The sequence below is a fragment of the Lampris incognitus genome, unplaced genomic scaffold, assembly GCF_029633865.1.
Source record: "Lampris incognitus isolate fLamInc1 unplaced genomic scaffold, fLamInc1.hap2 scaffold_482, whole genome shotgun sequence".
NCBI lineage: Eukaryota > Metazoa > Chordata > Actinopteri > Lampriformes > Lampridae > Lampris > Lampris incognitus.
In genome coordinates this window covers 1,502-13,263 of record NW_026611443.1, presented here as the reverse complement: position 1 = coordinate 13,263, position 11,762 = coordinate 1,502, and the positions used below count along the sequence as shown (strand labels likewise).

Below are 11,762 nucleotides of genomic sequence, written 5' to 3'. Positions count from 1 at the left end.
ACCTGGAACCTGGAACCCTTACACATTATCCACCTCCTCCCAGTAGACCTGGAACCTGGAACCCTTACACATTATCCACCTCCTCCCAGTACACCTGGAACCTGGAACCCTTAGACATTATCCACCTCCTCCCAGTACACCTGGAACCTGGAACCCTTACACATTATCCACCTCCTCCCAGTAGACCTGGAACCTGGAACCCTTACACATTATCCACCTCCTCCCAGTACACCTGGAACCTGGAACCCTTGGACCTTAGACATGGACAGCAGGTTGTAAACGGATACCAGATGAGATGATGTTCAGGTAATGGAGTTAGCAGGTGGATGGTGGACATATCTTTCACGTTTACAGCGTGGCCTTGTGTTGGACAGCAGTCAAGAGGCTTGTAGTAGAGTGATGTTTACACTAACTGCACATTGGCCACCTGGGGGTGACACTGGTAGGCAGGACAAATAAAATGGAGCCATGACAGCGGATATAGAACGCCACGGACTGGGCCGCATGGAGGAGGAGGGACGGGCGGGGCTGCGGGCATTATCAAGGGACAGCTGGATGCAGAGGGTACGGCATGGACATTCATCATCTGAGACCCCCGCCAAACACCGACCTGTAATGGCCGAGGCTGAGGCGGTAATAGTGCCCAGATAGAGTGCTAAAAAGGTCAACAGTTCCCATTTAAAAGTCCACTATTAATCATTGATGACGGTGACGCAGGAGGTTTTCCTGTCCGCCCCATCAGGAGCCCCTAAGCTCATGAAACACCACCCTTTCCCACCCATTTCCTGTGTACACCTGCAGTGTTATCTCACCGTGACGCCCCTTAAATCAACCGCTTCTTCTTCTTTGATTTTCTGCACCACACTTCTTCTCTGAGACCTGGTGTCCCACCATGTCACCTCACGTCTCTGAGACCTGGTGTCCCACCATGTCACTTCACGTCTCTGAGACCTGGTGTCCCACCATGTTACCTCACGTCTCTGAGACCTGGTGTCCCACCATGCCACCTCACGTCTCTGAGACCTGGTGTCCCACCATGTCACCTCACGACTCCGAGACCTGGTGTCCCACCATGCCACCTCACGACTCCGAGACCTGGTGTCCCACCATGCCACCTCACGACTCCGAGACCTGGTGTCCCACCATGCCACCTCACGTCTCCGAGACCTGGTGTCCCACCATGCCACCTCACGTCTCCGAGACCTGGTGTCCCACCATGTCACCTCACGTCTCCGAGACCTGGTGTCCCACCATGTCACCTCACGTCTCCGAGACCTGGTGTCCCACCATGTCACCTCACGTCTCCGAGACCTGGTGTCCCACCATGTCACCTCACGTCTCCGAGACCTGGTGTCCCACCATGTCACCTCACGTCTCCGAGAACTGGTGTCCCACCATGCCACCTCACGTCTCCGAGACCTGGTGTCCCACCATGTCACCTCACGACTCCGAGACCTGGTGTCCCACCATGTCACCTCACGTCTCCGAGACCTGGTGTCCCACCATGTCACCTCACGACTCCGAGACCTGGTGTCCCACCATGTCACCTCACGACTCCGAGACCTGGTGTCCCACCATGTCACCTCACGTCTCCGAGACCTGGTGTCCCACCATGTCACCTCACGACTCCGAGACCTGGTGTCCCACCATGCCACCTCACGTCTCCGAGACCTGGTGTCCCACCATGCCACCTCACGTCTCCGAGACCTGGTGTCCCACCATGCCACCTCACGTCTCCGAGACCTGGTGTCCCACCATGTCACTTCACGTCTCCGAGACCTGGTGTCCCACCATGTCACGTCTCTGAGACCTGGTGTCCCACCATGTTACCTCACGACTCCGAGACCTGGTGTCCCACCGTGTCACCTCACGTCTCTGAGACCTGGTGTCCCACCATGTCACTTCACGTCTCTGAGACCTGGTGTCCCACCATGTCACGTCTCTGAGACCTGGTGTCCCACCATGCCACCTCACGTCTCCGAGACCTGGTGTCCCACCATGTCACTTCACGTCTCTGAGACCTGGTGTCCCACCATGTCACGTCTCTGAGACCTGGTGTCCCACCATGTTACCTCACGACTCCGAGACCTGGTGTCCCACCATGCCACCTCACGTCTCTGAGACCTGGTGTCCCACCGTGTCACCTCACGACTCCGAGACCTGGTGTCCCACCATGTCACGTCTCTGAGACCTGGTGTCCCACCATGTTACATCACGACTCCGAGACCTGGTGTCCCACCATGCCACCTCACGTCTCCGAGACCTGGTGTCCCACCATGTTACATCACGACTCCGAGACCTGGTGTCCCACCATGTCACCTCACGTCTCTGAGACCTGGTGTCCCACCATGCCACCTATGTCTCTGAGACCTGGTGTCCCACCATGCCACCTATGTCTCTGAGACCTGGTGTCCCACCATGTTACCTCACGTCTTCTGACATGTTTGAATCACAGAGGAGGTGCTGCCGGGTTCACAGGCACTGTTTACGGAGGAGTGTGTGGTGACTCGTGGTGGTGTTGGGGGGGGGGGCAAATTAATTTCCTTTTTCCAATTAACGTCCCCCCAGTAGATCGAACCGAGCAGGAGACAGAGTCAATGCGACGAGGATGTGCAAAAAAATAACAAGAGCAGCTAAATACGTGAGCACGTGTTTCTGTGCAGGAAGAAGACACCCGCATCTTCCTGATCCGGCTGGACTGGTGACAGACCGGACGCCTGGACGGCTCCTTTGACAGGCAGCACATCTCTTTACACGCCGCTGAATGTGGAGATTCAGACAGGCTGCCGTGTTAAACATGAGCCGTTATTTTGACAAGTGGTTTCTGTGTAAAATAAGATTTAAATAATCAAAATAGATCATCCAGACAACATGGACGAGTCTGACACACACACACACACACACACACACACACACACACACACACACACACACACACACACACACACACACACTGCTGATAGTGGTCTGACACACACACACACTGCTGATAGTGGTCTGACACACACACACACTGCTGATAGTGGTTTGACACACACAAACACACACACTGCTGATAGTGGTCTGACACACACCACACACACACTGCTGATAGTGGTCTGACACACACACACACTGCTGATAGTGGTTTGACACACACACACACACACACACACACACTGCTGATAGTGGTCTGACACACACCACACACACACACTGCTGATAGTGGTTTGACACACACACACACTGCTGATAGTGGTTTGACACACACACACACACTGCTGGCAGTGGTCTGACACACACCACACACACACACACACACACACACACACACTGCTGACAGTGGTCTGACACACACCACACACACACAGCTGCTGATATAAGTTCCCATAATGAAGCTCTGCAGACCTGGGATGAGGGTTTGGTAGACTGTATGGTTGACAATTACAGGTGAATCTATCTAAACACAGGTGAATCTGTCTAACTACAGGTGAGTCTATCTAAACACAGGTGAGTCTATCTAAACACAGGTGAATCTGTCTAACTACAGGTGAGTCTATCTAAACACAGGTGAGTCTATCTAAACACAGGTGAGTCTATCTAAACACAGGTGAGTCTATCTAAATACAGGTGAGTCTATCTAAACACAGGTGAATCTGTCTAACTACAGGTGAGTCTATCTAAACACAGGTGAGTCTATCTAAATACAGGTGAGTCTATCTAAACACAGGTGAGTCTATCTAAATACAGGTGAGTCTATCTAAACACAGGTGAATCTGTCTAACTACAGGTGAATCTGTCTAACTACAGGTGAGTCTATCTAAACACAGGTGAATCTATCTAAACACAGGTGAGTCTATCTAAATACAGGTGAGTCTATCTAAACACAGGTGAGTCTATCTAAACACAGGTGAGTCTATCTAAATACAGGTAAATCTGTCTAACTACAGGTGAATCTGTCTAACACAGGTGAATCTATCTAAACACAGGTGAGTCTATCTAAACACAGGTGAATCTATCTAAACACAGGTGAGTCTATCTAAATACAGGTGAGTCTATCTAAACACAGGTGAATCTATCTAAACACAGGTGAGTCTATCTAAATACAGGTAAATCTGTCTAACTACAGGTGAATCTGTCTAACACAGGTGAATCTATCTAACTACAGGTGAATCTATCTAAACACAGGTGAGTATAGAAACACAGGTGAATCTGTCTAACTACAGGTGAATCTGTCTAACACAGGTGAATCTATCTAACTACAGGTGAATCTATCTAAACACAGGTGAGTCTATCGAAACACAGGTGAATCTATCTAAACACAGGTGAATCTATCTAAACACAGGTGAGTCTATCTAAATACAGGTGAGTCTATCTAAACACAGATGAATTTATCTAAATACAGGTGAGTCTATCTAAACACAGGTGAATCTATCTAAACACAGGTGAATCTATCTAAATACAGGTGAATCTATCTAAACACAGGTGAGTCTATCTAAATACAGGTGAATCTATCTAACTACAGGTGAATCTGTCTAACACAGGTGAATCTATCTAACTACAGGTAAATCTATCTAAACACAGGTGAGTCTATCTAAATACAGGCGAATCTATATAAACACAGGTGAATCTATCTAAATCCAGGTGAATCTATCTAACTACAGGTGAATCTATCTAAACACAGGTGAGTCTATCGAAACACAGGTGAATCTATCTAAACACAGGTGAGTCTATCTAAATACAGGTGAGTCTATCTAAACACAGGTGAATCTGTCTAACTACAGGTGAATCTGTCTAACACAGGTGAGTCTATCTAAACACAGGTGAATCTATCTAAATACAGGTGAGTCTATCTAAACACAGGTGAATTTATCTAAATACAGGTGAGTCTATCTAAACACAGGTGAATCTATCTAAACACAGGTGAATCTATCTAAATACAGGTGAATCTATCTAAACACAGGTGAGTCTATCTAAATACAGGTGAATCTATCTAACTACAGGTGAATCTGTCTAACACAGGTGAATTTATCTAAATACAGGTGAGTCTATCTAAACACAGGTGAATCTATCTAAACACAGGTGAATCTATCTAAATACAGGTGAATCTATCTAAACACAGGTGAGTCTATCTAAATACAGGTGAATCTATCTAACTACAGGTGAATCTGTCTAACACAGGTGAATCTATCTAACTACAGGTAAATCTATCTAAACACAGGTGAGTCTATCTAAATACAGGTGAATCTATATAAACACAGGTGAATCTATCTAAATCAGGGTGAATCTATCTAACTACAGGTGAATCTATCTAACTACAGGTGAGTCTATCTAAATCCAGGTGAATCTATCTAACTACAGGTGAGTCTATCTAAATCCAGGTGAATCTATCTAAATACAGGTGAATCTATCTAACTACAGGTGAGTCTATCTAAACACAGCTGAATCTATCTAAATCCAGGTGAATCTGTCTAAATCCAGGTGAATCTATCTAAATACAGGTGAATCTGTCTAACTACAGGTGAATCTATCTAAACACAGGTGAGTCTATCTAACAACAGGTGAATCTATCTAAATACGGGTGAATCTATCTAAACACGGGTGAATCTATCTAACTACAGGTGAGTCTATCTAAACACAGGTGAGTCTATCTAAACACAGGTGAATCTTTCTAACTACAGGTGAGTCTATCTAAATCCAGGTGAATCTATCTAAATCCAGGTGAATCTATCTAAATACAGGTGAATCTATCTAAACACAGGTGAATCTGTCTAACTACAGGTGAATCTATCTAAACACGGGTGAGTCTATCTAACAACAGGTGAATCTATCTAAATACGGGTGAATCTATCTAAACACGGGTGAATCTATCTAACTACAGGTGAGTCTATCTAAACACAGGTGAGTCTATCTAAACACAGGTGAATCTATCTAACTACAGGTGAATCTATCTAACTACAGGTGAGTCTATCTAAATACAGGTGAATCTATCTAAATACAGGTGAATCTATCTAACTACAGGTGAGTCTATCTAAACACAGCTGAATCTATCTAAATCCAGGTGAATCTGTCTAAATCCAGTTGAATCTATCTAAATACAGGTGAATCTATCTAAACACAGGTGAGTCTATCTAAATACAGGTGAATCTATATAAACACAGGTGAATCTATCTAAATCCAGGTGAATCTGTCTAAATCCAGGTGAATCTATCTAAATACAGGTGAATCTATCTAAATACAGGTGAATCTATCTAAACACAGGTGAATCTGTCTAACTACAGGTGAATCTATCTAAACACAGGTGAGTCTATCTAAACACAGGTGAATCTATCTAAATACGGGTGAATCTATCTAAATCCAGGTGAATCTATTTAAATACAGGTGAATCTATCTAAATACAGGTGTCTATCCAAATCCAGGTGAATCTATCTAAATCCAGGTGAATCTATCTAAATACAGGTGAATCTATGTAAATCCAGGTGAATCTATCTAAACACAGGTGAATCTATCTAAACACAGGTGAATCTATCTAAACACAGGTGAATCTATCTAAATCCAGGTGAATCTATCTAAATGCAGGTGAATCTATCTAAACACAGGTGAATCTATCTAAACACAGGTGAATCTATCTAAATACAGGTGAGTCTATCTAAATACAGGTGAATCTATCTAAATCCAGGTGAATCTATCTAAACACAGGTAAAAGGCTGAGAGGAAAAGTGATCCCTCTACCACAAGTCCTGTCATCACTCTCTGACATTCATTTACTCTCAATGCTCATCTGCCCTCTCCCTGCAAACATGAATAGGGTTCTCCTGCCAGGGGTTATCAGCGGATCAGGAATGGGGCGGGGGGTCAAAATACTCTGTGAACTCAATATTTCTATGAGAAATATGGTACAGGATAAAAATATAACATCTTATCCTCCATCTTGCCTGCCACATGGAAGTCAGAAGTTCCCTGCTTGTGTGGCTGATGCTCGTGAATGTGAGCTGCTCGTGGTAGCAGCACTAACTGAACGGGTGGCGCTGTGCCGACTGGGAGAGAAACGGAGAACGATGCCACCCATGAGGCTGAAACCATACTGCTTGAAAATGCTTCAGCATGTTGGAGGCGTTTCTTTCCCCTGTACGAAATTATCTTCCCGCAACGGCTGCAGTTTGCAGTCCTGCTACTTTCTATGTGATCTGTGTGTAAGACGTGTCACACGTTGGAGCCTCTGCTGCAGCCGCAGGTCTCTGTGCTGTGTGAGAAACAACACAACCAGCGGCGTGGGTAGTACAGCTACAGGGGCTGTGTGAGAAACAACACAACCAGCGGCGTGGGTAGTACAGCTGCAGGGCTGGTAGCTGTACTACCCACGCCGCTGGTTGTGTTGTTTCTCACACAGCCCCTGCAGCTGTACTACCCACGCTGCTGGTTGTGTGAGAAACAACACAACCAGCGGCGTGGGTAGTACAGCTACAGGGGCTGTGTGAGAAACAACACAACCAGCGGCGTGGGTAGTACAGCTACAGGGGCTGTGTGAGAAACAACACAACCAGCAGCGTGGGTAGTACAGCTACAGGGGCTGTGTGAGAAACAACACAACCAGCGGCGTGGGTAGTACAGCTACAGGGGCTGTGTGAGAAACAACACAACCAGCGGCGTGGGTAGTACAGCTACAGGGGCTGTGTGAGAAACAACACAACCAGCAGCGTGGGTAGTACAGCTACAGGGGCTGTGTGAGAAACAACACAACCAGCGGCGTGGGTAGTACAGCTACAGGGGCTGTGTGAGAAACAACACAACCAGCGGCGTGGGTAGTACAGCTACAGGGGCTGTGTGAGAAACAACACAACCAGCAGCGTGGGTAGTACAGCTACAGGGGCTGTGTGAGAAACAACACAACCAGCGGCGTGGGTAGTACAGCTGCAGGGGCTGTGTGAGAAACAACACAACCAGCGGCGTGGGTAGTACAGCTGCAGGGCTGGCAGCTGACGCTAGGCTTTAGAGAGTTTCCCCAACGCTCAATGCATTTCACTACCATCAGGACTGCCATCAGGACTACCATCAGGACTACCATCAGGACTACCATCTGGATTACCATCAGGACTACCATCAGGACTACCACCAAGACTACCACCAGGACTACCATCAGGACTATCATCAGGACTACCACCAGGACTACCATCAGGACTGCCACCAGGACTACCATCAGGACTATCATCAGGACTACCATCAGGACTACCATCTGGATTACCATCAGGACTACCATCAGGACTATCATCAGGACTATCATCAGGACTACCATCAGGACTACCATCTGGATTACCATCAGGATTACCATCTGGATTACCATCTGGATTACCATTAGGACTATCATCAGGACTACCATCAGGACTATCATCAGGACTACCATCAGGACTATCATCAGGACTATCATCTGGATTACCATCAGGACTGCCATCAGGACTATCATCAGGACTATCATCAGGACTACCATCAGAAATATTATCAGGACTATCATCAGGACTACCATCAGAAATATCATCAGGACTATCATCAGGACTACCATCAGGACTCGGGAACATTTATTTGTCATTTCATTTCATGCACCTGAAATAACATATCCTTTCCCCCAGCCCACTGCAGTGACACACAAAGACAAAAACACAACCAAACTACAAGAACACACATACATCCATACTACAAAACTATATAAACACATATATCCACCCACCCATCAGTCATGCAAGCCGCTTATCCTGCTCTCAGGGTCGCGGGGATGCTGGAGCCTATCCCAGCAGTCATTGGGTGGCAAGAGGGGAGACACCCTGGACAGACCGCCAGGCCATATCACCCACCCACACACCCACACACACACACCTAGGGACAATTTACTACGGCCGATTCACCTGACCTGCATGTCTTTGATCCACCAGACCTACATGTCTTTGAGTCACCTGACCTACATGTCTTTGAGTCACCTGACCTACATGTCTTTGATCCACCTGACCTACATGTCTTTGAGTCACCAGACTTGCATGTCTTTGAGTCACCTGACCTGCATGTCTTTGATCCACCAGACCTACATGTCTTTGATTCACCTGACCTGCATGTCTTTGATCCACCTGACCTACATGTCTTTGAGTCACCTGACCTACATGTCTTTGATCCACCAGACCTAGATGTCTTTTTAGTCACCAGACCTGCATGTCTTTGAGTCACCTGACCTGCATGTCTTTGATCCACCAGACCTACATGTCTTTGATTCACCTGACCTGCATGTCTTTGATCCACCTGACCTACATGTCTTTGAGTCACCTGACCTACATGTCTTTGATCCACCAGACCTACATGTCTTTGAGTCACCTGACCTACATGTCTTTGATCCACCAGACCTACATGTCTTTGAGTCACCTGACCTGCATGTCTTTGATCCACCAGACCTACATGTCTTTGATTCACCTGACCTACATGTCTTTGATCCACCTGACCTACATGTCTTTGAGTCACCTGACCTACATGTCTTTGATCCACCTGACCTACATGTCTTTGAGTCACCTGACCTACATGTCTTTGATCCACCTGACCTACATGTCTTTGAGTCACCTGACCTGCATGTCTTTGATCCACCTGACCTACATGTCTTTGAGTCACCTGACCTACATGTCTTTGATTCACCTGACCTACATGTCTTTGAGTCACCTGACCTGCATGTCTTTGATCCACCAGACCTACATGTCTTTGAGTCACCTGACCTACATGTCTTTGAGTCACCTGACCTACATGTCTTTGAGTCACCTGACCTACATGTCTTTGAGTCACCTGACCTACATGTCTTTGATCCACCTGACCTACATGTCTTTGAGTCACCAGACTTGCATGTCTTTGAGTCACCTGACCTGCATGTCTTTGATCCACCAGACCTACATGTCTTTGATTCACCTGACCTGCATGTCTTTGATCCACCTGACCTACATGTCTTTGAGTCACCTGACCTACATGTCTTTGATCCACCAGACCTACATGTCTTTGAGTCACCAGACCTGCATGTCTTTGAGTCACCTGACCTGCATGTCTTTGATCCACCAGACCTACATGTCTTTGATTCACCTGACCTGCATGTCTTTGATCCACCTGACCTACATGTCTTTGAGTCACCTGACCTACATGTCTTTGATCCACCAGACCTACATGTCTTTGAGTCACCTGACCTACATGTCTTTGATCCACCAGACCTACATGTCTTTGAGTCACCTGACCTGCATGTCTTTGATCCACCAGACCTACATGTCTTTGATTCACCTGACCTGCATGTCTTTGAGTCACCTGACCTACATGTCTTTGAGTCACCTGACCTACATGTCTTTGAGTCACCAGACCTACATGTCTTTGAGTCACCTGACCTACATGTCTTTGATCCACCAGACCTACATGTCTTTGATCCACCTGACCTACATGTCTTTGAGTCACCTGACCTACATGTCTTTGATCCACCTGACCTACATGTCTTTGAGTCACCTGACCTACATGTCTTTGATCCACCAGACCTACATGTCTTTGAGTCACCTGACCTGCATGTCTTTGATCCACCTGACCTACATGTCTTTGATCCACCTGACCTACATGTCTTTGAGTCACCTGACCTACATGTCTTTGAGTCACCTGACCTACATGTCTTTGAGTCACCTGACCTACATGTCTTTGAGTCACCTGACCTACATGTCTTTGGGCTGTGGGAGGAAACCACAGCACCTGGAGGAGACCCATGCAGACACGGGGAGAACATGCAAACTCCACACAGAGGATGACCTGGGACGACCCCCAAGGTTGGACTACCCCGGGGCTCGAACCCAGGACCTTCTTACTGTGAGGAGACCGTGCTAACCACTGCACCTTGCCGCCACGGAGCCACCCTGCTGAAACAGCCAGTTTCCTAAAGGTGACAAAACAACGCTGCCATTGGTACGTGGGCGATGATTAATGTCTACTATTGATCGTCCATCACTCCATGCCCATTACCTTGTGTGTGTGTGTGTGTGTGTGTGTGTGTGTGTGTGTGTGTGTGTGTGTGTGTGGTTGGTGACCCCAGGTCAGGTTTTTCATTTATATCAGCGTGTAGCAAAAGACAGGTCCAATTAGCTTGGGTATTGGATGGATGTGCAGACAAATGAGCTTGAAAGCACACACCATGTGGGATTCTGGGTGCAGAGGTGTGATCAATACTTTGCACCAATGATCCAATCGATTCTTTAACCTATTAAGGTGAAGTCTTACCAATTAACAAATATTCACGTTAAAGGTTCCTACTGGAGAAACTTGACTTACATCAGAAAAAAAACACAAAAAAAAAATAAAAACTTGAATCTCCCACCCTCACCCAGGGCTGCACAGTTCTGGCTCAAATGAGGACCTAGATTATGTTGATGCCTAGATCACGATTATTATATATATATATATATATATATATATATATATATATATATATATATATATATATATATATATATATATTGATTCATCCATGTTGGACGGTTTGGAGACAAAGCAAGAGAGACAAGATGGAGATGGTGTGGACATGTGTGGAGGAGAGATGCTGGGTATACTGGGAGAAGGATGCTGAATATGGAGCTGCCAGGGAAGAGGAGAAGAGGAAGGCCAAAGAGGAGGTTTATGGAGGTTGAGAGGGAGGACATGCAGGTGGCTGGTGTGACAGAGGAAGATGGAGAGGACAGGAAGAGATGGAAACGGATGATCCGCTGTGGCGCCCCCTAGCGGGAGCAACCAAAAGTACTAGT

General features: G+C 46.7%; 1 protein-coding gene across 1 annotated transcript; it reads left to right on the top strand.

The window, feature by feature from the left end:
- The first annotated feature begins 468 nt into the window (after positions 1 to 468).
- Positions 469 to 8,335, top strand: LOC130133766 (histidine-rich glycoprotein-like). The gene is made up of 4 exons (XM_056302098.1): positions 469 to 633; positions 718 to 787; positions 1,022 to 1,782; positions 8,012 to 8,335. Exons 1-4 carry the CDS (start codon positions 469 to 471, stop codon positions 8,333 to 8,335), a joined length of 1,320 nt encoding a protein of 439 aa, XP_056158073.1.
- Positions 8,336 to 11,762: the final 3,427 nt, after the last annotated feature.